Below are 27,826 nucleotides of genomic sequence, written 5' to 3'. Positions count from 1 at the left end.
TGCCTTCATCACTTCTGGAGCCGCTTCTACTGCCTTTCTCCCTCTCACATCACTGCCAGGGTCCAAGTGAGACCTACCCCCAGGGACTCATCCAGGCAGCCACACCAGTGGTTTGAAGTAGTCTTTATTTTGTAAACATCTGTGTTTAAAATAGATGAACCCTGCTTACAATTCATATATGGACCCAAGACACAGTACACGAAGTTCACCCGTCACAGGGAGATAGTGGGGGCTCAGGAGCAGGTGGCGTGCCTGGGGCTGGGTGGAGTCTCAATACAGCAGGTGCAGAGGTGGTGACGAGTAAACAGACCAGCAGAGCCTGCTCAACAGTCTGGGCCTCAAGACATGCCCCAGGCCACCAGAAGTTTAGGGTGAGCGTAGCTGCACCCTAAAATCCCGATTCTTCTGCTCCCATACCTTTTCCCAGTCATGGCCCTTGTGGGGATAGGGCCTATTAGTCTATAGAATCCCGATTCCATGTTTTCCCTTCCAGAACCCCTAGGGTACAGTACAAATATAGTCCTCCTTTCCTGAAGGGGCTAGGAGAGAAAGACAATGAATGGCACCCTGCCTGATCTTCAGGGAAAGCTGAAATACTGGTCCACAGGTTGGAGCCACTGCCCAATATAACTTCTCAAGTCCCTGGCTGAAGACAGAGGGCTGGCATCACCCACCTCCCTAGCCCCAGTGTGATGTGGCATAGGTCTTGGTACTGAGGAGTCCATCCTCAAGGAAGCAACTCCAGCCTAGTCACAGCTTCATCCTAGAGTCAGCTCTCTCCATTTCTCATTAAGCAGTGATTTATAACTTCCTGCTCTCCTTTGCTTTCCACTATCTAACCCACACCCTGTCCCTAAGTCCTGAGCCACGCTCTCCTGCTGTTTCCTGGTTTGGTAAGTCAGGAGGAAAGGTTTGGTGGTTCTATCCCCACCTCTTTTTGGAGGAGTAAGGAAGTGGGGTTCTTATCCTTCACATATGTGTGCCCTGGATTTTGGTCCTTAGTTGATGAATGCTCAATACCCAGTTCTTTGTTTTGGCTGCAGCCACGCAATGCAGCTAATGTGTGGCTTAAGAACAACCCTCTTCCTAGGCCTCGCCCACCTTGGGAAGGCGGGCAGAAACCCCAGTAGGACTGGTAAATTACCTGTTCCATCTTCAAAGGGCCTCCTACAAGCTACTCTTGGGCCATATGGGGTTAAAGAAACTTCCTGAACATAGCACTCTGGAGGAGGGAGTCCTCTTCCCTCCACCTGTAGCCACAGTGCAGTTGGCAAACCCTCAAGCCTATCAGGAGCTAGAGGGCAAGATGAGTGCTTTGTCTTAAAGGCCGAAGAGAACAGCACCAAGCGTTTCTACCCAGGGCCTTCCTTCTCTCTTCCCATGAAGGATTTGCCCTTCTCCCATAAACTTTGGGTCCCAGGAGAACCTTGGTTGCTGAAGACTGGGCTCAGTCCTCTGGGAGTCTGAGGAAATGCTCTTCTTACCTAAGAAATGGAAGATGGGGCCCAGGAGGCCCTGCTGTTGCTACATTCCCCTCTGCTGTGCAAACTGCCATCCCTGGCCAGCTCTCCCTTATTCTTAACCTGATATAAGTCCTTCATTTCCAAATGCTGCCCTTTCTGGAGTACATGGTTGGCCTGACAGTGTCACTGACCCCAGGGCCTCCTTGCCCCTGGAGTACCCACAGGCCTTGGTCCACGTCTTTAAATTCAGGAGTCCGGTGGAGAGAAATTGTGTTCATGCTGCATGGGAGGTAGAGAATGGAGGTGACTTTTTATCCCTGCCACCCCTCATTTTGTTTCCTTCTCTGAAGCACCTGCCTCTGAGCTCAGTTCCCCAAAGAGGCAGGCGGGCAGCCAAGCAAGGGCAAAGCTCTGGAGGGGAGTGGGTAGAGGTAGGGCGGCCCCAGGCTCAAGGACTCCCCGGTTGCCCTTTCCTTCCTACCTCGATGCTCCACTTTCGCAGGTCACTGGGGAGGCAGGCCCATGGCACACAAGGGACAGTGGGGAGGGTAAGAGGAAGAAGCACCCTGTAGCCTTTGGCCCACCCACGAGGCAGGGTGGAGGGTTCTTCCTGGATCCAAGGGTGGAACCTCCCCACGAGACTGGGTCCATCCCCTCGGACAGGTTAGGAAGGAAGGAAAGCGAGCTGCAGCAGCCGCCATACAGCAGGACACACAGGGGAGGGGGTTTGAGGGGCTTTGATACGAAACGCACTGGAGGGGAGGGGTCAGAGAAAGAAGTAGGGGAAGAGAGAAAAAGCAGAGAGGAGACAGGATGCACGGAGAAAGGAGGAGCTGAAAGTGGCCTGGACTCCAGCCCTGGCTGTTGTCTGGCGGGTGCAGGGTGGTGAGTCGGTGCTTGCGGCACATCGTGGGGGTCATAATGGCCTGTGGCTGGGGAAACAGGCTGAAGAAGACCACTCCAGAGTGGACGGGCTGGGGGCAGGGGCTGCTTGAGATGACAGCAGAGCCGCTCTCAGGGCCAGGCAAGGGGAGTAGTGGCTACTGATACTCAATAGGGTCATCACACAAGAGGACAGCAGCAGGGCAAAGCCCCGGCTCCCCTGTCTGCCCACGAGCCTCCTGAGGGAAGAGGGGTGTCGTGTGGGGTGCCCCACACAGGACTCAGCACCAGCAGGTTTTCGAAGAGTTCGCTGGGCCCTCGGGTTTGCCCTCCTCCTCCTCCAGCTCTGTCAATGCCAACTCATTGCTGGCACGCGTCCGGAGGCCTTCCAGCTCCTTCCTATGGGCCTGCAGCACCAGCTCCGTCAGACGCGTGAATGACTGGAAACCAAAGGGCACAGGTTAGTCCAGTGTCTCCTCCTCTCCTCTGGCAACCCTGCAGGGGCCCAAGGGATGAGGTCCATCTTATGGCTTCTCCTCCCGCCTCTGCTGGACTCGGCCTGAGAGCAGGTGCCTGGTCGCCAGGGCTCTCACCTCTTTAATGTTGAGGTTGGTGCAGGCACTTGTTTCATAGAAGTCCATGCCATACTCCTTCGCCAGCTGCAAAAGAAGGACATTTCTGAAAGAGAGTAAGGCAGGGGAGGGGCCCACACAACCAGGCACAGGCTTCTGCCACTGCACTTAACCATGCTGTGTTGTGACGATTTCTCAGAGTAGATAATTTCTCAGATGGGACTGGGAGCTCCAAGACAGGGTAGCAGAGAATGGGGGAAGATCCTCCACAAATACACCTCTCCATTCTTCCAGCTGCCACCCCACACCCCTCAACACACAATCATATATCAGGAGATAAAGACACCATCCATTGTGGCAGTGTGGCATCCTCATAAAAAGCATGGGCTCTGGAGTCCCACAGTCCCAGACCTGAATAGCAGCACTGCCACCGACGGCTAGCTGTGCAACCTTGGACAAGTTGTTCATTCTCTGTAAGCCCCAGCTTTATCTTCTGTTAAAGGAGACTGAGAGTGTCTCCCATCCATGGTTATGGGATGATTAAATGGGGTCATGCACTTAAAAGCGTTTGGCTTAGCACAGTGCCACACATAGAGTGCTCAATAAATACTATCCTAGTAGGCTTTGCCTCTACTTTCAAATTGGTTGAAATGACCAATGTATTGGTCAATGACCATGTATTATATTTTATTACCAATCAGTTTCATTTTAATTACTAATGGAATGCTACTGACTAAGAAGGGAAAGGAAAACTCTTGAGATCCATGGACTGGGTGGATAACTTGTCTCAGAAATACCAATCTTAGTTGGGTGCGGAGGCTCACGCCTGTAATCCCAGCACTTTGGAAGACCTGGTGGATCACCTGAGGTGAGGAGTTCGAGACCAGCCTGGCCAATAAGGCAAAACCCCATCTCTACTAAAAATACAAAAAAATTAGCCAGGCGTGGTGGCATGCACCTGTAATCTCAGCTACTTGGCAGGCTGAGGCGGAAGAATTGCTTGAACTCAGGAGGCAGAGGTTGCAGTGAGCCGAGATGGCACCACTGCACTCTAGTCTGGGTGACAAAGCGAGACTCCGTCTCGGAAAAAAAAAAAAAAGAAAAAGAAAAAAAGAAAAAGAAAAAAATAATGACCAATATTTCTTTCTGCACTCTGGGAGGATGGTCTCCCTGCATGCTTGGACATTTCCTCAGTGCCATCCTCCTACCCTTTCTGCCCCCATGGCTTCTCCAACTGTGGCTCTTTGTCTCCTCATTTGCCTCCCTGGTTCTTTCCTGGGTAAGAAGGACAGGAGTGGGGGAGTGTGGGGTGGGATGGGAGATCATTTCCTGACCATAACATGGCAGCTAGGCCTGGATGCTGTCAGAGAAGAAGTTGACAACTTGAAGTCCTTCATCACTAACACCGGGATGATCTCTTAAGCAGAGGGCAATCCTGTATTTGGGGACCTGGACTTGGGAGAGTTGCTGCCTATGACATCTTTGTTTCTGGATGGACCCCGAATCTCTGGGCTTCTGTCCTGAAACCCAGAGAACAAGCCTTCCGAGGATGGCCACTCCCCCAGGGCCTTGGAGTGCTGGGGGCACTTGGGAGGACTTGCTGATGGGGAACCCACCCCTGGGTCCCCGTGCTCAGGACTGGCCCTGGAGGCCCAGCAGAGGACCTGGGGTGGACTTGCCTTTTCCCTCCACTTACCTGCTGCCCTTGCTCTCTTCCCACCTGCCGTTTCTGCTCCTCGTCGGCCTTATTCCCAATAAGGATCTTCTGGACGCCTTCTGGTGCGTACTAGGGACAAAGGATGGGCAGAATGGCCAGTGAGTGTTGCCCCCGGCCCCATTTTCCCCACAGAGTCTGCACTGCCTCCAGCCCACCACCAATTCCAGAGCCTTAGGGACAGGGTGAGCTGACTGGATGCAGGTGCCAGGCTTCCCCAAGTGCCATGGCTGACTTCAAGGGTATCATGGGGACAGCTCAGGGTAGAAGACACTCTGGCTAAGACTGGTGCTTCCTTGGGTTGGACCACTGGTATCAGAGCTGGAAAGGACATTGGATGTAAGTCCAGCCCTCATTCTAGAGGAATTGGGGACCTAGAGGATTCAAATGGCTTCCCAAGCTCCACAGCAATTGTGCAGAGCCAGCACTAGATCCCAATCTTGCAACTCCATCTGGTCCCAAGATTCCAGGAAAGAAGCTGCTCACAGGGAAGACTTGGAACTAATTCATTTCTGGGGAAGACACAGCCATGGAGGCCTGGCAGGGTATGGAGAGTGAGGGCATGGCAGCTTCGGTTTCTTCCCCATGTCTTACTCACCCAGAGGTCTTCATCCAGGGCTGTGGAAGGCAAAGCTTCCTGGAAGCATTTGCTCGCCCACCCTGAGAGCTCCGGCCTTCCCATCTGGCCCTCGCCTTGCCTTCCCCGGTGAGGTACCCTCTCTGCGCCCCGGCAGTGAGGTGGCATCTCCTACCTCATCCACGTCACTGACCCACTTCATGATGTGCTGGTAAGAGCGCTCACTGCTAATGTCGTAGACCAAAAATATCCCCTGAGAGAGAGAGAAATAGAGAGATGTGATACGCACAGAGAGGGTGCAGTCATGGGGCCAGAAGGGCCGTGGAACCTTAAAGGTTGGGTCCCACTCTCCCTTCTCCCTGCTCAGCATCCAGAAATGTCTCTTCTCTCAGACCCCACCACTGCCGCCTCCCAGGCCCATCACAGAACTCCCTACAGCAGGAAGGCACCACATGCTATGACCAGGATATTTGACCCAGGATGGAGGGCAGAAATCAGAGGTGAGGGCAGGGGCTGCTTGCAGTGACTGAGCCATGAACAGTGGACGGACAAATGATCAGTGAACAGCTGAAAAATGCCCTGCACTCCTCCAAGCAGGCGAACCGTATTTAGGGGATCCGTGGCACAGACATCTCAGATACCCAGAGCTGGGAATGTGGGTGGCACCTTCCCACTTTGAAACCCTCAACGTGGTGGCTTACCTGGGCCCGCCGATAGTACTGCTTTGTGATGGTCTGGTATCTCTCCTGCCCTGCAGTGTCCCTGTGGGAGAAAGCCAGTCCCTCAGAGAGCAGGGACCATGGGAACAGACAGGGAGGGGAAGAGCAGAGCTGTCCTCTTACAGGAAAAACTGGGGAGCTGCAGGGTGAAAAACCAGGGGTGCTTGGATCCCCATGGGGATCTGCAGTCAGAGGCCTGGTCATCTGTGCTGGTGCTGACCAGGCCTTCAGGGCCTTGGCCCCTCCTGCCAACTGCCCTCCTGGCAGACACCAGAAGCCATAGCCAGAACAGGCCTTGGACACCTCTCTGGAATCTGGCCACTGTGGCCAGATTTGTTTGGATGGGAGTTGGCAGGGGATGCTGCCACACCCCCAGTCCCTATGGGACCTCTGAAGGCAGTGCCCATACTGCTGTGGAATTGAGAGGGAGCTCTAAACCCTGGCAAAGGCAGTGCTTCCAGGACTCAGGCAGAGAGCCACAGCAGCACCCTCTGCTACTGTGGAAACTGCACCGTGCTGTCCTGAGGAACTCTCTCAGGGTCTCCCCCTAAATGATGGGGGGGTGTAGCCTCCTTCCTTCCAATCTTAACACAGTGTGGCACAGCCCAAGGGCAGAGCCTAATCCTGAGACAAAATTCCCCATGGTTAGTGTGCCAATTCCTTCTCATTCCTGCCCTTTGGTGCTTGTAGTCAATCCCATAAAGTTTCTTAGAGGTTGGAGATTAAGGCTCCTAGGAAGAGATGGGCTTCTGAGACTTTGCTTCTCGCCATCATAGAGGTGGCCAGTTATCCCAGGTGAAGCCTAGGAATTTTACACATGGCAGGGGCAGCTAAGGAGCAGCCCGAGGTACTCTCCTCCTACATCTGCCTCCTCCTCCTCCCCGCCAACTCACCAAATCTGTATCCGCACTTTGATGCCATCTACCTCTATGGTCTTCATCTTAAAGTCAACACCTGGAGAAAGGAAGAAAGCAAGAAAGTTAGAAAGGGCACCCATGAGAAATGAACAGGAAAGGACCATGCAATCAATCACACTTGAAAGGTTTCCTTTCAGTTTAATTTGGCAAAGGGATGAAGTAATGTAAAGGCCTTCTTTAAGCAGGAACTGACCTTAAGTATCTGAAGCTTTGAAAGGGGCTTTCCTTCCTCCCTGAGCTGAAAGTTGCCAAAAGTAAAGGGCCTGGGGGACCAGCAGGAGGAGAGTGAATCTGGGGACATCTACTTCATCACTGCCTTACTCAACAGACTTAAAACATGTCTCATTCTAGTCATGTGTGAAGTCTTCCTATTTATACTTCTGGAGTGAATGCTGTATTTATCCTTCCTGAAATTCTAATCTCTAGGAATAGCAACCCGCATTATTTGCCTGCTTTCTTCCCTCTCTCTCTCTGCCTTGTTAATAACCAGAAGGGGTCATAGTGCCAGACTGTGGAGAGAGGAGGGCTCTTCCAACCCGTGATCGTACCTGAAGCCTCAGCACCCAGCCAAGGCCCACCAAAAAGAAGGCCTCATGCATCTTGGTTGTTGACTCACCCATTCACCACAGGAGGTGCTGTGGTTGACTAGAAGGAGCATGGGCTTTGGCGTCAGGCCTGAGCTTATCTCCTCACTCTGGCCACTCCTAGCTCATTGCTATAACATCAGGCACCTTGCTTCACTGAGCCTCCATTTCCGCCTCAGTAAATGTCTTCATCAGGGACGTTACCAGTATCTCAGAGGGTTGCTGAGGGGGCCGGATGAGATACAGCACCTGACCCAATTGACTACAGCTGTCATGAGCTAGTGCAGGGCTGGGTACATGCGGGTGCTTGTGAGTGACTGTCATGGGACCAGATGAAGAGGCAGTGGCATGGCATGTCACTGCGAGAGGGAGAGGAAGCACAGTGTTCCCATGCTTCTTCATCCAAGGGCTGGAGGAGCTAAGCTGCCACGAGACACAAGAAACACAAGGGATTTGACAAACGTGTCCAGGGCAGAAACATATTGGAGAAATCTGCAGCAAGAGAAGTCAGCACCACCAGCAGTAGCCAGCTCGACTCTGAGTGACAACAGAGAGATGAGGGAGGTTGTTTTGCTCACCATGCCTCTCCTCAACCCTGACTATACCCAGGCACTATGCCCAGGGATTCAAGGGCTACGTCTGGTGGGTGAATTAAGCTTACGTCTTTGTGTACTCCCTGGAGCAAGGTCAGGAGTGGCAGGATCAGCCACGAGTTTCAGATGGGAACATGGTAGACTTCTGAACCGTCTACCACCAGCTGCACTGCCCGGCCCAGGAGGCCTGAAGGTGCCAGCATCCCCATCACCACTGCCACTCCACCTCTGCATCAGTTATTTGCCAAATGGGAGACATCTTGCCTTATCCGTGCTGTCCCCAGCTTTCTACAAGGCAAACAAATTAAATTCTGTCTTTCCTTCCCACCATCAAGACCAATCATCATTTAAGTACAAGGGGAAAAAGATGCAGAACAGACAACCTGAACTAAATCGATTTGGTCAGATGTGAATCATTTTTCGCCTGCCCAAGCTGATTCATACCCATTGAGCTGTACTTTTCCAAATGGGCAATGCCTGGCAGCCATTCTTCCGTGTGTGCAGAGAAAGAGTGAAGAGGAGGAGGGAAGAAGGAAGGAAGGAAGGAGAGAGGCATCAGGCCATGGGAGGCAGTAGTCTGCTTATTCCTGCCTGGATCAGTAGTTATCAGGCACCTGTTTCTCCCCAGTACCTGGCATAGAAGGGAATCAAGACATTCTTGTTTCATGATATAGCACCTTCTCCCAAGAAGAACGAGAAATTTTCTCCAATTTGTAATATACCCGGTTTATCCTCACACTAGCCTAGCAAACCTGGCCAAGGACAGTGCCTTGTGCAAAGCCATCACAAGGGGGACAGGAAGAGAGGTTTTATTTCCTTTATCCCACAAACGTTTACGGGAACTTCCTATGTGCCCCGCGTAGTGCTCAGTGCAAACAGAGCAGTGAAAAAGACGTGGCCCCTGCCCCCAGAGAGCCTAGCGGAAAGGAAACAAGGGCTCAGAGAGGTCAACGGCTAGCCAGGGTCAGCACAGCACGTGCAGAGATTCCAACACAGGTCCAGCTATGCCAGAGCCCATTCTGCCCCTTGCACTGGTTCTTAGGGGAGCGAGAGGAGAGTCATGTGTAGTTGGCTAGGCATGGAAGCCCTAACTCTGCTTAGTTTCCTGTTTGCCTGTGGATGCTTGAGAAGGACTTTGCTAGGAGAGGAACTTCCAATATTAAGGTGAATTTTTCCCTGTGAGAGAAGAGGGGATGGAGGGAGACACGAAAGCAGGCAACTGTCCCCAGAGACAGGACTGACAAGGAGACAGGGTACTCCACTGGAAGTGAGGCTGAGTGGTGACTCCTTCCCTCCTCCCTTACTTCTTAGCTATGTGGCAGGGGACCAAGGCTGGGGAATTTTGGGGCTCACAGCACTCCGTGGCCTCACCCACACCCCACCATCTTGCAACCTAGGTCTCACTGGCCACCTGGGAACGTGTTTTATTCACCTTTTGGCTATCCATATGCATTCACATATGATGGAAGAAACAGACTAAGTCTATGTCTTCTGAAGGATTTTCCTTCCTCCCTCCCCACCCATACAACCTTTCTTAAATTTAAAAAAAGGTTAACAGCCCAAGGATCTTCAAGAGGAATCTATTGCTTCTGCGCTGTGTTCCCACACAGCCTGGGCCTTCTGCTGTGTCCACCTACCAGTCAAGCCCTGGCCCCAGTAACCCGTGCCCATCGTGGCTCCTTCCCTCTCCCTACGTGGCTGTTGGTTTTTTCCACTGCTGAGCACTGCAGGACAAAGTCAACACACTGGCCTTATTGAGGCCTCTGCAGACGGATGCTTTCTCACCTTGGCCAGCCCTCACAGCTGCTTAGCAAACTGTTTATTCACATGCGTGTTCACCTATCACTGTCCTCCCACTGAAGGCTTCAGCTCCAGGGCACCCCCTCCCCACCCCTGTACTCTCAGATGTTTTATGGCCCAGATGAATGCCTTTCCTCTGAAGCCACCTCCTTTCTTCAGGTTTTCCTCTGTTCTCTCTGCCTTCCCTCAGGGAAGAGTCCTCTATCCACATCTCGCCTCTTTTGGGTCCTCATCAGCCCCACCTGGGTGCACACCCAGAGAGCCCTTTTTGTTGCATCTTTAGTATCCGTGGGAAGAAGAGATATTCTCCATCTATCTCTGCCTCCAGTGTTTTAACATTCTGGCACCTCTAAGGGCATATTTCTCAAATTTCCAGGTGCATGAGAATCACGCAGGGATTGAGTTAAAATGCAGATTCTGATCCGGTAGGTGTGGGGCAAGGCCTGAGACGCTGCAGGAAGCTCCCAGGTGAAGATGATGCTACTGCCCACATATTGCCTGAGTGACAAGCTGTTCTCAAAGTGTGTCCCTGGACCCGCAACATCAGCATCACCTGGGACTTATTAGAAATGCAAATTCCGGCCACATGCAGTGGCTCACGCCAGTAATCCCAAGACCTTGGGAGGCTGAGGCGAGTGGATCACTTGAGGTCAGGAGTTTGAGACCAGCCTGGCCAACATGGCGAAACCCCCATCTCTACTAAAAATATGAAAATTAGCTGGTCATGCTGGCAGGCACCTGTAATCCCAGCTACTCAGGAGCGGGTTTGGGATGCGGGGCTGAGACAGGAGAATCGCTTTAACCCGAGAGGTGGAGGCTGCAGTGAGCTGAGATCGTGCCACTGCACTCCAGCCTGGGCAACAGAGCAAGACTCTGTCTCAAAAAAAAAAAAAAAAGAAGAAGAAGAAGAAAAGAAAAAGAAATTATTGGGCCTTACCTCAGATGTATAGAATCAGGCCCTCTAGGTATGGGGCCCCGCAGTCAGTTTCAATAAGCTCTCCTGGTGATTCTCACACATGCATAAGTTTGAGAACTACATTTGGACAAAAGTTTTGCACCTGAAGTGTCAAGAGAGGGAGCACAAGAGTTCTCTGTTTCTCAATGTGTGCTTTGCAGAGCTTCAGCTTTAGAATCACCTGGGGTGACTTTTTTTTTTTTTTTTTTTTTTTTTGAGACGGAGTCTTGCTCTGTTGCCCAGGCTGGAGTGCAGTGGCCGGATCTCAGCTCACTGCAAGCTCTGCCTCCCGGGTTTATGCCATTCTCCTGCCTCAGCCTCCTGAGTAGCTGGGACTACAGGTGCCCGCCACCTCGCCCGGCTAGTTTTTTGTATTTTTTAGTAGAGACGGGGTTTCACGGTGTTAGCCAGGATGGTCTCGATCTCCTGACCTCGTGATCCGCCCGTCTCGGCCTCCCAAAGTGCTGGGATTACAGGCTTGAGCCACCGCGCCCGGCCACCTGGGGTGACTTAAAACAAAAACAAAAACAATGACCTTGACTTGCCTAGACCTACTGAATCATAATTTGAGGCTGAGGCCCAGAAACCTGTATGTTTAACAGCACTGTGGGTAATACTAGATAGAAGAAGGTTCAAGAGCTATATATGTCATGGAAGAAACATCCATTGGCCTGGAGTCAGAAAGACCTGGTCCAAATCCTGGTTCTGGCACTTGCTGTGTAACTTCAGGCAAGTCTTAACTTCTCCTAGCTTTGTTTTGTTTTTTTTTTTTTTTTTTTTTTTTTTTGAGATGGAGTCTCACTGTGTTGCCAGGGATGGAGTGCAGTGGTGCAACCATGGCTCACTGCAGCCTCAATCCTCCAGCACTCAAGAGATCCTCCCATCTCAGCCTCTGGGTAGCTGGGACTACAAGTGTGCACCACCATCCCCAGCTAATTTTTTTTTTAGTTTTTGTAGAGATGAGGTCTCCCTGTATTGCCTAGACTAGTCTTGAACTCCTGGGCTCCAGTGATCCTCCCGCCTCAGCTTCCCACAGTGCTGGGATGATAGGCATGAGCCTCTGCACCAGGTCCATTTTCTTAAGTGTAGAAGGAGAATACCACTTCCCTCCCAAGGACTGTGGTGGGATAAATTAAATGATGTCTGTGAAGCACTGACAGTGTAGTCCTCTCACTCCTACCTTCCCTCTGCTGAATAAAGGCTTCCTGGGGAGTCAGGAAAACCAGCCCAGAAAACCCTGAAGTGGAAGGCATTAGAGTCCCGGTCCCTGCTATCCAGCTACCCTTGCCAGCCAAGGGACTACAGCATCAGCAGCATCAGAGAGTGTGTGAGAAATGCACATTCTCAGGGTTCGCCCAGCCCTACTCTTTGGCACAAGGAAGTTTCAGAACCACACCCAGGTGCATAGTGCTTATCTTTATAGCACACCCCTGAGCTATGGAATCCCTCAGCTCTTATGCGGGTCCCATGAAGTAGGCAGAAGTAGGTATTATCATCGTGAGCCACAGGGAAGCCAAGTAACTGACTCATGTTCCCACATCCCACAGCTGAGCTAGACGGGAAAGGTGGTGTCTTAAAACCTACCCAGGGTATACTTCACTCGGCCAGAGGCTTCCCAACCCTGGGAGGCTGAGGAATCTTACCACCTTTTCCCGCACACCCTGGCATACCTGATACCTTTTCTTTTTTCTTGATGGAGTCTTGCTCTGTCACCTAGGCTGAAGTGCAATGGCTCGATCTCAGGTCACTGCAACCCCTGCCTCCTGGGTTCAAGTGATTCTCTTGCCTCAGTCTCCTGAGTAGCTGGGATTACAGGCACCCAACACACCCAGCTAATTTTTTGTATTTTTAGTAGAATCGGGGTTTCACTGACATTATGCAGCATCTAGAAGTGAGGCAGGGTGCACACGGGGAGAAGCCTGCTACTATGGTCTGAAGGTCTGTGTTCCTCCAGAATTCCCATGTTGAAACTTAATTCCCAGTAAAGTGCTGGTGGGAGGTGAGGACTTTGGGAGGTGACTCAGTCGTGATGTGAGAGCCCTTATGCGTGGGACTAATGCCCTTATAAAAGAGGCCTGAGGGAGTTGTTCCCTCTTCGGCCATGTGAGGACGGAGCTAGAAGGTGCCACCTTTGTCACAGAGACTTCTGGTGTCAGCCTTCACCAGACGCTGAATCTGCTGGCACCCTGATCTTGGACTTCCCAGCCTCCCAAACTGTGAGCAACACATTTCTCTTGCTTTAAATTACTCAGCTAAAGGCATTTTGTTACAGCAGCCAGCCCTAACTGACTAAGACACCCACCATAGCCTATTTTCTCCTTGCTCCTTGGCATGGTTCATGATTCCAGTAAGTTCATATTCATCACCCTGACAGTGTCCCTATAAGACAGTCTACTTCCTTTCTTGGGTACAGAAAGAAATAGGGCACAGAAGTGTTAAGAAACAAGCAAACCACCTCTACACAGCTCTGGCAGAGGTTCTCGGAGACGCTAGGAGCCCCAGGAGGAGAAAGTCAGAAAGACGGGCCCTCTCCCAACCAGGTATCCAAAGCATGGAGAGCAGCTGATTGTTTTTCCCGGCACATCAGATATGCCCATCATGGTGCCAGCCACACCCTGTGGACCTTTCTGGCTAGAACAACTCAGCCCCAAACCTCAGCTCAGAGAAGCAGGGCTGGGTGCAGCATGTTTTTTGTGGAGAAGCAGGTTCACACTGGACCATTAACAGGTTTGCTGGTGACCCACAGGGTGACCTGGCCAGCAGAGGCAAGGAAGCTTAGCTAAGCCAATCAAACCAGCTCACTCCAGGTGGGGCAGAGGGGACTGACCAGTTGGTAATGAGCAGGGCATGAGGTAGACAAACATGCAGAAAGAAGCAGAGAGGCCTAAGGATGATGAACATGCTGACTGCAGCTGGGGCTGGGGACAGTGGATCCTAGCACAGCCACAGGTCCAGACCAGACTCCAAGTTCAGCCCATGGGTATCCGCATGCCCCTTTTCTTAGTGAACCTGAAGTGCCTCAGGATTGGCCACTGCTGCCTAATGGCTCCCCCAAGCTGGTGGGCTAGATGCTTCAACAAGGGGGCTGGAAGGAAGACCCCTAAACCATCGCTCCCTGCCCTTACTGCCCCTATTTTAGTCTTCTAGTCTCAATTACACAAAAAGAACCTAAGGGGCAGAGAATACATTTTGTGGTTGACAAAGCATTTGTTTTGTTTGCTTGTTTTTTAAATCTCTGCCACATAGTGCCAGCATAGTGCCAGGCATAAAGAAGCAATTCCGCTGGGCGCGATGGCTCAAGCCTGTAATCCCAGCACTTTGGGAGGGGCCGAGACGGGCGGATCACGAGGTCAGGAGATCGAGACCATCCTGGCTAACACAGTGAAACCCCGTCTCTACTAAAAAATACAAAAAAACTAGCCGGGCGAGGTGGTGGGCGCCTGTAGTCCCAGCTACTCGGGAGGCTGAGGCAGGAGAATGGCGTAAACCCGGGAGGCGGAGCTTGCAGTGAGCTGAGATCCGACCACTGCACTCCAGCCTGGACGACAGAGTGAGACTCCGTCTCAAAAAAAAAAAAAAAAAGAAGCAATTCCAGGCCAGGCACGGTGGCTCAAGCCTGCAATCCCAGCACTTTGGGAGGGGCTGAGACGGGCAGATCACGAGGTCGGGAGATCAAGACCATCCTGGCTAACACGGTGAAACCCCGTCTCTACTAAAAATTACAAAAAACTAGCCGGGCGAGGTGGCGGCGCCTGTAGTCCCAGCTACCCGGGAGGCTGAGGCAGGAGAATGGCGTAAACCCGGGAGGCGGAGCTTGCAGTGAGCTGAGATCCGGCCACTGCACTCCAGCCTGGGTGACAGAGCGAGACTCCGTCTCAAAACAAACAAACAAAAAAGAAGCAATTCCAAAACAAATTCCAAGTAAATAAATAAATAGGCCAAGCACAGTGGCTCACACTTGTAATCCCAACATTTTGGGAAGACGAGGTGGGAGGATTGCTTGAGCCCAGGGGTTCAAGACCAGACTGGACAAGAAAGTGAGACCCTATCTCTAGAAAACATTAAACAAACAAACAAACAAAAACCCAGGTATGATGGTGTCCACCTGTAGTCCCAGCTACTTGAGAGGCTGAGGCAGGGGAATCACTTGAGTCTGGGAGGTTGAGGCTGCACTCCAGCCTGAGTGACAGAGCAGGACCCTGTCTCAAAAGAAAGAAAAAAAAGCAATTCCATGAGGGGGATCTCCCCCCAACCCCAGAGAGCATAAGAAGGGCTGTGTGCCCGAGGCTTAAGAGCAGGGGGACGTGTCCTGCCACCTGATGCCTCACAGACATTGGCAAGAAAAGCTCCTCAGTGAAGTGATGGTGCCATGCAACCATGGCCTGAGGCAGCCCTGGGCCCCATCCTCATCCTGCTCTGACTCTGGCTGTGTGGCAGCTGCCAGGCCACAACTGGAGCTCAAGGGTGCTGGGAGAGTGTTGCTGTTGGAGAACTGGGAAGACAGGCAGGGCCCTCCTCTGGGCACGGGGGGCAGGGGCAGGATAGAGGGATGTAACAGGGGAGACACCCGGCACTCATGTGGCTCCTAAGCTAGCTCGCCTTGGGTAGGCAAACAGGGAAGAACTTGGTGCCTCCCCAGTTCAGCAGTGGAGGTGCTGTGACGCTTACAGAAAGGAGGAGGCAGGGCACATCCACACTAAAGAACACTCCTTCCCATCACTGTCTCCCTCCCTAGAAAGCCCTAGAAAACATGGAGGAAGTATGGCTCAAGACACAGAGTGGCCTGGCCATTAAGAGCACAAATAGGAGGTCAAGTTTGGTTCCAGTCCTGCCTTTATCACTCATTACCTGCACGGTGTTGGGGAAGCCAGTTAGCCTATCTTTGCCTCAGTTTCCTCACCTGTAAAGTGGGGGTGACAGAGAATTCTCAGAGAATTTTTTTTGAAGATTGTGAGATAAGGTGTGAAACCCATAACACAGGGTCTGGCACACGGAGCTTTATTAAATGTTAGCAGAAGCAGCTCTCAGGCCCCTTAGGGAAAGATGAGATTAGCGAGCGCAGAGCTGCAGGAGGGGAAATGGAAAGAGCTCTAGGATATAGAAGGAGGCTTATGTTGGGGAGAGGAAGGAGAGTGGGGCAGAGATGAAGCCCGAGCCAACACTCAGCTGGAATGTTTCAATGAAAAGAGGAAATGACGCCCCCTGTGGGCCCAGATGGCTCCCAGAGTCTGGCTACAACCTAAATTCTGGCACAGGTAAGTAAGGTGTGCCTACTAGCGGGCCAGCACCTCATGGGTTAAGGGCAGGTGCCAGCTTGCCTGCCTGCCAGCCAAGCACCACATGCTTCAGTGGAAACAGGGCTGCCTCTGGGTGCCAAATGTTATCACCAGGATCAATCACAGCCCAAAGGACCAGCAGTGCGACCTGAGCTTTTCATTAGTAATGAGACTCCACAATGAAGAACAACCGAATACACCTGAAACCCAAGGCAGACACCCAATCCCCAGGGCCAGGCCAGCTCCAGTTACCAAGCACAGGTCCCAGGAGTGCCCCAGCCCCTCCCACTGCAGGAAACCAGCATGTGCAGGCCATGTGCACCTCCTGTGGGTTGTGGCAGGAGGTCACCTCTAAAGAGGTCACCCTGTGCAACCCTAAAACACCAGAAAAGACCCCATTCACACAGGGATCCCGGGAGCTGATATGGTTTAGCTGTGTCCCCACCCAAATCTCATCATCTCTGGTGTATGCAGAGATGAGGCGTCAGTGCCTTAGACTAAGGTCCCTGTTGCCTGTTGTTCAAGGTCAGAGCTGGTATCAGATGATGCCCATCAGCTCAGCCAGGTTGCTGGAGTGACCCTCCAGGGCCACCTCTGCAGCAAGGGCACTCTGGAGTAAGGAATCTCTAGGGCTCAAGCACTCCCTCCAGCCTCATCATCTTAAGAGTCTCAAGCCCGGGCATGGTGGCTCACACCTGTAAACCCAGCACTTTGGGAGGCCAAGGTGTGAGGATCGCTTGAACCCAAGGAGTTCAAGATCAGTCTGGGCAACATAATGAAACCACGTCTAGGCAAAAAATTAAAAAATTAGCCAGGTGTGGTGGTACACACCAGTGGGCCCAGCTACTCAGAAGACTGAGGTAAGAGGATCACCTGAACCTGAGCCCAGGAGGCTGAAGCTGCAATGAGCTGAGATCACGCCACTGCACTCCAGTCTGGGAGATAGTGCAAGACTCTGTCTTAAAAAAAAAAAAAAAACAGGCCAGGTGTGGTGGCTCATGCCTGTAATCCTAGCATTTTGAGAGGCCAAGGCAGGTGGGTCACCCGAGGTCAGGAGTTCGAGACCAGCCTGGCCAACATGGCGAAACCTCATCTCTACTAAAAATACAAAAATTAGCCACGCATGGTGGCAGGCTCCTGGAATCCCAGCTACTCGGGAGGCTGAGGCACAAGAATCACTTGAACCTAGGAGGCAGAGGTTGCAATGAGCCAAGACTGTGCTACCGCACTCCAGCCTGGGGGATACAGTGAGACTCTGTCTCAAAAAACAAAACAAACAAACAAACGAACAAACAAAAAACAGTCCTAAGAAACCAATACTACCTATAACTTCCCTCAGGGAAGAATGGAAGTCCTCTAGGAACATTCATTCATTCCTTCATTTGTTCATTCATTCATTCAAACTGTTATTGAATGCTTACAATGTGCCAGGAACTAAGCTAGGTACTAGAAGACAAGCTATGAACAGCACAGAAAGATCCTTTTCATCAGAGCTTCATTCTAGTGGGGAAGACAGATGTAAGTAATGAATACCTAATTTCAGAGAGCCATATGTGATAAGAAGCAACTGCAGGATAAAGTAGAGAGTGAGGAGACTCCAAGCACAAATGACTTTAGACTGGCTGGCCAGAGAAGACATTTTAAAGGAGGTAACATTCGAGCTGAGACCTGAACGACAAGAAGGTACCAGCAGGGAGATCCAAAGAATCAGGTAGAAGCAGCAGCAAAGATCCTGTGGCAGGACACATTTCAGTCAAACTCACAGTTCCTAGGAAGAGGGTCAATGGTACTGTCTCCTTTGTTACAAAAGGGGAACTGCAGCAAGGCCCCTCCCTTCTCTCAGGTCTTGTGGGGACCCTCACATGTGCACCTGCATCTGTACTGCTTACTGCGTGTCTTCTAGCATCTGGCCTAGTTCCTGGAACACAGTCAGCATTCAATAGCACTTACACTTGTCTGGAGGCGCGAACCTGAAGAATGCACCAAGAAACTTCTCAAATGCCAGTAAGGCCAACTTCAGAACTCCCCGCTCCTATGTGATGCTGAGATCTCTATACACTGAATAAATGCCATGCGTAAAGCCCACCGTTCCTGTGTACATAGTAGGTACATAGTAAGTATATGGAGTAGATAATCAGGATCAGAGTTCCCCTTCCCCCACTTTTTTTTTTTTTTTTTTTTTTTTTTTGAGACAGGGCCTCACTCTGTCACCCAGGCTGGAGTGCAGTGGTACGATCTCGGCTCACTGCAACCTCCAACTCCTGTGTTAAAGTGATTCTCCTGCCTCAGTGTCCCAAGTAGCTGGGACTACAGGCATGCTCTATCACACCCAGCTAATTTTTGTATTTTTAGTAGAGACGGGGTTTCACCATGTTGACCAGGCTGGGTCTTCCCCTTGCTTTTCCCACTGCCTTTTGCACAGACCTCGCTAGAGCCTTGGTGACATGTGCAGTGTGCTCCAGCCACCCCATCTCACTCCCCATTGGCAGCTCCTGGAACTGGGTGTCGCCTCCCTAAGCCTGCTACTTAGGCCAGCGGGCACCACAGAGGCGGCCAATACCCACCAGGCTACTGACCACTCACTCCTCCAGCCTCTTTCTCAGGCAGGGCTGTGCTGACTGGTAGCAAAAGGTTCAGGGAAGAAGAGACTGGGACATGAAGACTCAGAAGCAAACATCTTAGAAGGGGGCTTCCAGATGCACCTGCGCTCACCCACAGTCAGCAAAGCAATCTCCTAACAAGGGGCTTCTTGAACTTCAGCTGGTATGACCATGGTATAGCTACTCCAGCTGGCCCTAGCAAAGCTGAAGAGGAGCAGCCCCTCCTCGACGTGTTCTCCACAGCACCTCCTACAGGGAAGAGCATGTGTGCTTCCCCCACCCCCATGGCCCCCGGAGACTCCTGCTTCGTCTTCCAGACTCCACTCAAATGTCACTTCCTCTTCGAAGACTTCACCAGCCTCCCCGGGAGGGATTTCTCCCTCCTCTGTGATTCCAAATCATCCTGACATTTCTTTGGCATAATATTCTGCTTGTTTGGATGTCTGATTCCCAGCTACACTGCCAGCTCCCAGAGGGCAAAGCAGCATCCTGTTCATTTCAGACTCTCACTGCCTGGCAGCAGGTAGATCACTAAATATTCAACAAAGTTGAGTAAATAAAAACAAAAATGAATGAGCGAGTGAATAAATGAGTGAATGAAGTCAGCACATACCTAGAGAAAAGATGGGCAAAGAGAAAATTTTAATCAGGGAAGAACAATTAGAAAATAACCCACTTTTAGGCCGGGCACGGTGCCTCACGCCTTTAATCCCAGCACTTTGGGAGACCAAGGTGGGCAGATCACGAGGTCAGGAGATCGAGACCATCCTTCCTGGCCAACATGGTGAAACCCGTCTCTATTAAAATACAAAAAATTAGCATGGTGGTGCGCACCTGTAGTCCCAGCTACTCAGGAGGCTTAGGCAGGGGAATCACTTGAACTTGGGAGGTAGAGGTTGCAGTGAGCCGAGATCTCCACTGCTCTTCAGCCTGGTGACAGAGCAAGACTCTGTTTCAAAAAAAAAAGAAAGAAAAGAAAAGAACCCACTTTTTTTGTTTTTGTTTTTGAGACTGAGTCTCACTCTGTCACCCAGGCTGGAGTGCAGTGGCGCGATCTTGCCTTGCTGCAACCTTCACCTCCCAGGTTCAAGCAGTTCTCCTGCCTCAGCCTCCCAAGTAGCTGGGATTACAGGCACCTGCCACAACACCCGGCTAATTTTTTGTATTTTTAGTAGAGATGAGGCTTCGCTATGTTGGCCGGGCTGGTCTCAAACTCCTGACCTTGTGATCCGCCCACCTCAGCCTCCCAAAGTGCTGGGATTACAGGAGTGAGCCACCACACCGGGCCATAACCCATATTTTAAAGCCAACTGTTAGCCCTTTCTATAGTTCATGGTGCCATGGTCACAGAGTTCTCAGTAATTTTTTTTTTTTTTTTTTTTTTTTTCCTGAGACAGGGTCTCACTCTGTCACCCAGGCTGGAGTACAGTGGTATGATCACAGCTCACTGTAGCCTCCAACTCTTGGGCTCAAGCAGTCCTTCCACTTCAGCCTCCCGAGTAGTTAGGACTACAGGCACATGCCACTATGACCAGTTAATTACAAGTTTTGTTTGTTTGTTTGTTTTTTAAGAGATGGGGTTGGCCAGGTGCAGTGGCTCACTCCTGTAATCCCAGCACTTTGGGAGGCCGAGGCAGGTGGATCACCTGAGGTCAGGAGTTCGAGACCAGCCTGGCCAACATTGCAAAACCCTGTCTCTTCTAAAAATATAAAAAATTAGCCAGGCGTGGTGGCAGGTGCCTGTAATCCCAGCTACTCAGGAGGCTGAGGCAGAAGAATCGCTTGAACCCGGGAGACGGAAGTTGCAGTGAGCTGAGATCGAGCCATTGCACTCCAGCCTGCGCAACAGAACTAGACTTCGTCTCAAAAAAAAAAAATAAATTAATAAAATAAAATAAAATAAAACAGGGCTGATAATTAGCCCCTTCCTCCTCAGTGGGAGGAATTACGTGTCCAGGAAGCCCTGTGTTCCCCTTGACGAAGCTCACTGATCAGAGAGAAAACCCTAGGAGAGGGCAGAGGCCTATACAGAAAACTGGCAGTTTCACAGGGAAACCGGTGCAAAGATTGGATTACAGAAGGCACTCTGGGAAGAGCTGGCAATCAGGGTAGAAGGATAATGGCCAAATATTAGCTTTCATGTTATAAAGCTCATCACCAGCCTGTTTGGGGAGCAGGGAGAAGGAAGGAGGAGGAGGAGGAAGGAACAGAAACCAGGGAGTGCAGGGAGGCGGAAGGAACCGGTGCTCCCAGCTGTGGGTGCATCTGCGGATCTGTGAACGTGGCACAGACGCAGAGCAGCGGAAACCCTCTGCGGGCTTCAGATATGTTCCTTCCCAAGGTCATGTCCTTGGGGAAGGGGTGGGAGGCCAGGTCTGTGCCTGTGTCAGGAGGAGAAACAGAGGCCTGAGGCAGAGTGACACCTGGCAGGGGCCCAAGCCTTGAGACAAGGCCACCCCATCCTCTCCTCTCAGGTTACCCCACTGCTTCACACCTCCTCACCACCTCACTCTTCCTTCTCAGACCCTGGCACTGCCAGGGGAAGGGGGGTACTAGAGCAGAAACTGAAATGAGATACAGCTTCCTATGCACTCCCCTGGAATGTAAGCCAGCTCCTTGGTTTCTCTCCGTTTTGGTCACCACTGTATCCCCAAATCTTAGCATGGCACCTGGCATGTAGTTGGTGCCCAGTGAAGAGCGCCTGAATGACTGAGGGTACAAGTGGTGGATACGCAGGATGACCTCCCAGCACACTAACAGTGTATTCATCTCTACAACATTCTTATAGCTAGGAATAATAATAGCCGGGCGTGGTGGTGTGCACCTGTAATCCCAGCTACTCAGGAGGCTGAGGCAGGAGAATCACTTGAACCCGGGACACAGAGGTTGCAGTGAGCCGAGATTGTGCCACTGCACTCCAGCCTGGGCGACAGAGCGAGACTCCATCTCAAATAAATAAATAAAGATAATATAATGATAGCATCTATTATTTTATTGAGGGCTCTGCCAAGTGCTTCGTGCGCTAGGCTCTATAATCTTCACAACAATCTTTAAGAAAGACTGTTACCGTCTTCAATTTACAGATGCAGAAATGAAGCACAAAGATGTCATCAAAGTGTCTGAAGGTCACAGGGCCAGTAAGGCCACGGGAAATGTGCATGTTAATCTGGGCTCTTTCCATTCTGCTAACTGCTTCTCACCTTCCCTTCCTTTCTGGGTACCAGGGGAACAGAGTAGGTAGAGACTGGTCTCAGGCTGCCTGAAGGCTGACACAGACCCAGCCCTGACCCTCTCAAAACATCACACTGCATTTGCCCCCAGCTCCTCTCAGTCTAGAAACCTGCAAACCCCAGGATCCTAGTGTCTAAGCACAGGCCCCAGTGTCTGTTAGGTCACTTGGTTCCAGGCTTGGATCTAGCCCCACCCCCCCACCCCCACCTTCTCCCACCTCCTCAGTCACAAGCCCTTGCCCTAGGCAGCCAAGCCAGTCCTGAGAAACTCCCTGAGAAAGGTGACATAGCAGCAGCAACCCAACCTGAGAAAGCACCCTGAAGCCACAGCAGCCCAACTCGTCCAACCAGATCACCCTCCTCCTCACCCAGAAGGAGTGCAGCCTGGAGGGTGGCTTTCAAAACCAAAGGTCCAGGGAGTAGGTGACAGGTCTACTCAGGGAAGACTAAGGATGGGAGGGAGAAAACAAACTCCTGAGGGAGTGAGGTAGCTCATGCCTATAATCCCAGCACTTTGGATGGCCGAGGCTAGTGGATCACGAGTCCAGGAGTTCGAGACCAGCCTGGGTAACATAGTGAAACCCCATCTCTACAAAACATACAAACATTAGCTGAATGTGGTGGCATGTGCCTATAGTCCCAACTCGAGAGGCTGAGGCGGGAGGATTGATTGAGTTTAGGAGATGGAGGCTGCAGTGAGCTGTGATTGTGCCACTACACTCCAGACTGGGTGACAGAGTGAAACCTAGTCTCAAAAAAAAAAAAAAAAGGAAAGAAAAAGAAAAGAAAACCAACAACTCCTGAGCAGTGTCTTCAGTTTCCATTCGTGGTTTACATCATCTCACTCCTGGCCACCATGCAGAAACGTCCTCAAAGGTCCCCTGAACATAGATGTTCACATGTATGACATCTTCTCCCTACCTGGTCATGGCACAGGTCCCATGAGATTATTTCAGAAGTTGCCAGGTTGATTGGTTTGAACCACTCCCCATTCTGGAGGGAAACTAGAACAGGTGACTGTGTGGAAGTTGGTGTTGGTACCACTGGGGGTGAGGGGCCATTCAGAGGTTCCTCCATGCCCAGATACTACTGCAGCCCCTGACTAGTCTCCCTGCTTCAAGTCTTAACCCCTTCTTCCAGCCAACCTCATTAGTACCCTACTCAAAACCCCTCTTACCATTGCTAAGGTTCATGTTCCACCTCCTTAGCCAGGCTCTCAATGCCCTCTGCCAACTGATCCCTGGGTTCATTCATTAATTTAACAATAGACATTGAGATCTGCCTGGCCCTGTAGTAGGGACTATGAAAACAATGAGGAATAAGATTTGGTCGCACTATCAAGGCACTTATAGTTTGGGAGACAGAGAGAGAAACAGAAGAATGTTCTCGCTTTTCTGAAGAATCCCTTCTGTTGCAGCTAAACTGCCTAGAGCCCCATGGACACCCACTCAATCCCACCTCTGTTATCTCTGCTCATGTTACTCCATCTGCTCCCTTCTGCTGCAGGAACTGACGAGCAGCCCACACTGAGGCCTAGCTTCAGCCTTCCCTGCCGGTTCTAGTCCACGGGGGCCTCTCTCTTCCCTAGCCTCCGACAGCATGGAGTCGTGGGAACAGCACTCACCCATCCCGTTCACCGCCCTTCTCCGGCTGCCTCATGGTACATCTTGCATCATAATTTAGCTTCTGATACCCACTGTGAGACCTTCATTAAGAGTAACTGTAACGATCATAATCGATCCTTTACATTTGAAGAGTGATTCACCGAGTACTTTCAGATATCTCATTTTGGCACTAGCTCTTTTTTTTTTTTTTTTTTTTGCCTTTGTCTTGCTTCCCCATCTAGGTTATGGGCTTCTGTGGGCAGGAAACTTAGACTGCGATATGTCTCTAAAATGCCCGGCACAGAGGTTGGTAGTGAATGCTCAATTAATTTTTTAGGATAGTCTTTTGGGGACCCCTCTGCACCAACCCCCAGCCAGGCGAGCACAGCTGCACAGGGAGGAAATGCCTGTGGCAGAGCCAGTGGCGGGGCCACCTGCCAGCCTGCTGGCCAGAAAGAGGCCAGAAAGATGAAAAGGATAGGGGGAGGGACAGTCAGTGTCTCAGTCTACCAGGGAGGCCTCTCACTGCTCCCTGGCAGATCGCAGGCCATTAAAGTAGAGTACACAGTAAATCACAAAAGTACCCGCCTAGGTGATATCCACATGAGCCAAGAAGCCAAACTATCTTGGCAGTAACTGGTGAATTACCTTGTTTTCTTAATTCACAAAAAAAAAAAAGCCCCTGAGAAAGGTGCCTCGATCAGTGCCCAGCATGGTCATGTAATGTGTTTTAGATAATGCCCAATTTGAGAACAGTGACTGTGGGTATTATTCATCTGGGAATCTCTCGGTCTCAGTGCAGATCCTGGCATACAGGACATGAAATGACTATGACTTGGTAGCACTCATTTCGTTGGCTCCTTGATTTGTTTCCTGGCTGCCCCTTCTACCTCCTTGAGAAACTGTCCATATCACTTAAGGAAAAAGCTTTTCTTGACCATCCAACTCTTTCCTTTAAGTTTTAGTTAATGCTGAAAAACACGCCCAAGATAAGGGAGAATCCCAAGTCCCTTAATAAGCTTTAAATAAGAAAGCATTTAAGATACCCAGCGGGGCAGATTTTAAAAGGCTGGTGTGAAGAAAGACAGGTTTCTTTCTATTCCATGGAATCCAAACTCCTAGAATCCTCTGTGTCCTGTAGAAGGGGGAACCTGGCCGTCAGAAGTGGAGGAAGAAATGTGGGAGCCATCTTTAGGTTTTAGGCCAATATACCAAGGGCCTTGAGGGGAGACAGTGCTGCAGAGACACTCCTACTCAGTTCACTGATTCACCTATGTGCCCAAAGTGGTCTGCCCTGGAGGGTTTGAGGAAGTCCCTGTGACCTATCTAGTGTTCACCTATTAGCAGAAGGTGTCTAAGAAGGGAGATTACAAGGGGAAGGGACAAGGAGAAGGGTGGATGATTAGGTGTGAGGCAATGGACTCTCTTTAAGGAGAGCACCAGCCTCAGAGGGCCATCCTGGTATTTTAGAAACAGGGGTGCCCTCAAAAAGGAGTGTACATGTCTCCCAGGGAAGGCTGCCTCCCACAGCACTAAGCAGGAGTCCCAGAGCTTCTGAAATGAGGTGGTTGAATGAAACCCTCAAAGGGAAAAGTCCAGGTCACCCGAAGGACTTGGAATGTGACCAGAAGAGCAGATGCAAACAACAGCTCTTCAGGCCAAAGCCAGGGCCTTCCAGGCAGCCCACAGCTCTCTGGAGATAGCTCAGTAGTTCCAAGCACCAGGCCTCTCTCAAAAATAGCCACTCCTAGTTTCCTTAAGGGATAACCCGCCGCCCTTTGTCCCTGAGCCCACAACCTGTCCTCATACACCATCTGGTTCCTCTGCCACTCCCTCCATCACGCCCATGCCTTTCTCCTGCACCTGCCTCTTCCCTGAGTCCTCCCGGCAGGCACAGAGCCTTGGTGTCTAGAGGCTCCCCTTCTTTCTGCAATGTCTCTCACCCAAACCACGGCTTAGCCCAAGCTCCTAGGTTTCCTAAGAGGTGGCCTTACAGCTCCTCTGAGAAAGACAGACAAGTTCTGTTCCCTGACCCTAAGTCCTGTTGTTTCACCCTTAAAGTTGGTGAAACAAAGAGAGGAGACCCTAAGAGCACAATGATAATGGCAACAGCAGTAAGAACGATCAGCATTTCTCCAGCCTCACCATGTGTCTGGCTGTGCTAAGCGCTTAACAAGCGTTATCTTATTTAATCCTGACAACAACTTGGGAGGTAGGTGCTCATTATTATACCCATTCTACAGATGAGAAACTAAATAAAGCTCAGAAGTTTAGGCGATATTCAAGGTTGCTTTGCCCCAAAGTGAGGTCTCAGGTCTCTCTGACAATAAAGCTGGCTTCTTAACCATAAGGTTCTGTTCCTCCTGGCTGTATCTATGTGGTCCTACTTCTCTCTCGGCAAGGAATGTGTGTTGGGGGAGGAAGGGGGATGGCGTGGACATGAATCCTCAAGAGGAAGCTGAGAGCTGGGGCCGTCCCTGATGGCAGCAGGGACTTCTAGGAGAGCATTCCAAATGGATGACTAGTCAGCCAGCAGGTGTTTCCAGGGGCCTGGGCAATGCAGAGGCTACTCCAGGGCTGACCCGGGCAAGCAGCTGAGGATGAAATTCCCTTTACTCAGACTTCTCGGGGAGGGGGCCCCTCACAGCCTAGGAGCGGGAGACTGTCTCAGAGGGGAGGCCATGGACCCATTCCTAGAATAGGTGACCCATCATAGTGCTGTCCGGGATGCCACCGGGCCTTGTCCCTCTAACCACAGGCTCCAGCACTGCCAGATGAGAGATGCTCTCAGGCGGGTCCTGCCTGCCTTCTGACCCCTTAGTCTGGGCAGGTATTCCTGACACTCCTCCAACCTCTTTAGACTCCCTCAGAACAGATGACTTGGCTCCTCCTCTTCCCAGGCGCAGGGGCTCCTCACCCTATCTGTGTCCTCCCCCAGGTGTCCCACCTTACCTTCCCAACTCTGCCCTGGAAACTCGATCCTTGCGGCCCCTCCGTACCTCCTCTCTTCTTCCCCCCTTCGCCCAGCGCCGGCTCCACCTTGGGTCACCACAGAACCAAGGGCGCCTCAGAGACTCCGGTCTCCACCCTGACCCCATTTTCCCCAGCACAAGCTTTACTTCCCCTCCCCCTGGGAGTGTGGGGATGTTATTCCAGCGGCTACGATTCTCGCTACCCCAGCTCGAGGTACCCAGGCCTACACCCGCTCCCCTCATCCCCGGTTTCTCGGTTTGATGGGAGGGAAGGCTACCCGGCGAGAGGCGGGAGACGCCACCTTTGGTCCAGACGGCAGGCAGCAGGGACCCCCTCACCTGCCAAAACCTATGCTCACCCCGAGATTCATCCCGGACTCCGGCCTCCCGCGCCACCGCCTCCAGCCAGAGGGGCTGGCAATTCCTCCCCAGCTGGGGACGGGGACGGCAGGGAAAGGGGCCGCGGGCGGGGAGGGAGGGGGCGCCCCGGGCCACCGCCCCTTACCGATGGTGGAGATGTGCGAGGAGTGGAACTCGTTGTCGGTGAAGCGGCACAGCAGGCAGGTCTTGCCCACCCCGGAGTCCCCGATCAGCAGCAGCCGGAACAGCACATCGTACTGCTTCGCCATGGCTGGGGCCGGAGCGGCCGGGGGCTGCGGGCGGGCAGCGGGCTCAGCCCTGCTCCGCCGCTGCCATCGCGGCCCGCGCCCGCCCGGGGACGCTGCGGGCGGCGAGGAGGACGCCGGGCCCGGCCCCCGCGGCGGCCTCGCCCGCCCGTCTGCCCACTCGCTCGCTGGGTGCCGGGAAGAGCGGCTGCGGCGGGAGCCCGGCGCGGCGCCCGCTCGACTCGGCTGGGCTGGCGCGCAGCGGTGGGAGGAGAAAGCGGCGGCGGCCCCTGCCCACCCCTTCCCCTGCGCCGCCGCCGCCGCCGCCGCCCCGGAGAGAGGGGGCGGGGAGCGCGCGCAGGAGAGCTGGACCCCACCGAGCGGGCGACGCCGGGGCGGGGCTCCAGCCCCGCCCCCCAACCCCTTCTTGCCCGGGGCAGGGGAACGTTTTCGTTTTTCCTCAGATGTTCCGAATGGGGGAGTTGAGGTGAGCCCCCTCCCAGCCCACTTCTACTATTCTCGGCTTTCCGGGCTCACCACTTCTCCCCATATCCCACCCCAAGTCTGGCGCCGGTAACTCCACCCACCGTGGCACCCTGCATCTGCAGGATCCAGGCCGGGCTCCCCAGTGGCTGCTCTTCACCTGGGCTCACCCGAGGTAGGAAGGCCGTGAGCAGGATCTGGATTCGAACACCCGTCTCCATGAGCCCCAGAGAGTGTGGGTGGAATTCCCCCTCCCTGCCATCTGGCTGCCCCTTACCTG

At 52.2% G+C, this 27,826-nt stretch overlaps 1 protein-coding gene across 2 annotated transcripts; it reads right to left on the bottom strand.

Moving 5' to 3' along the window:
• Positions 1-107: 107 nt before the first annotated feature.
• RAB15 (RAB15, member RAS oncogene family) lies at positions 108-27,331 on the bottom strand. Of its 2 annotated transcripts, none has more exons than XM_010383710.2 (7): positions 26,964-27,331; positions 6,821-6,881; positions 5,910-5,970; positions 5,384-5,461; positions 4,614-4,703; positions 2,939-3,004; positions 108-2,785 (listed from the first exon to the last, which is right to left on the bottom strand). In XM_010383710.2, exons 1-7 carry the CDS (start codon positions 27,085-27,087, stop codon positions 2,627-2,629), a joined length of 639 nt encoding a protein of 212 aa, XP_010382012.1. In that variant the 5' UTR covers positions 27,088-27,331; the 3' UTR covers positions 108-2,626. The 2 variants fall into 2 exon arrangements, with proteins under 2 accessions (XP_010382012.1, XP_030786415.1); XM_030930555.1 differs by lacking the exon at positions 26,964-27,331 and adding an exon at positions 18,003-18,066.
• Between the last annotated feature and the right edge of the window lie 495 nt (positions 27,332-27,826).

This window comes from Rhinopithecus roxellana, chromosome 5 (genome assembly GCF_007565055.1).
Source record: "Rhinopithecus roxellana isolate Shanxi Qingling chromosome 5, ASM756505v1, whole genome shotgun sequence".
Classification (NCBI taxonomy): Eukaryota; Metazoa; Chordata; class Mammalia; order Primates; family Cercopithecidae; genus Rhinopithecus; species Rhinopithecus roxellana.
Note: the sequence above shows the minus strand (reverse complement) of the source record. Positions and strands in the feature narration are given on the sequence as shown.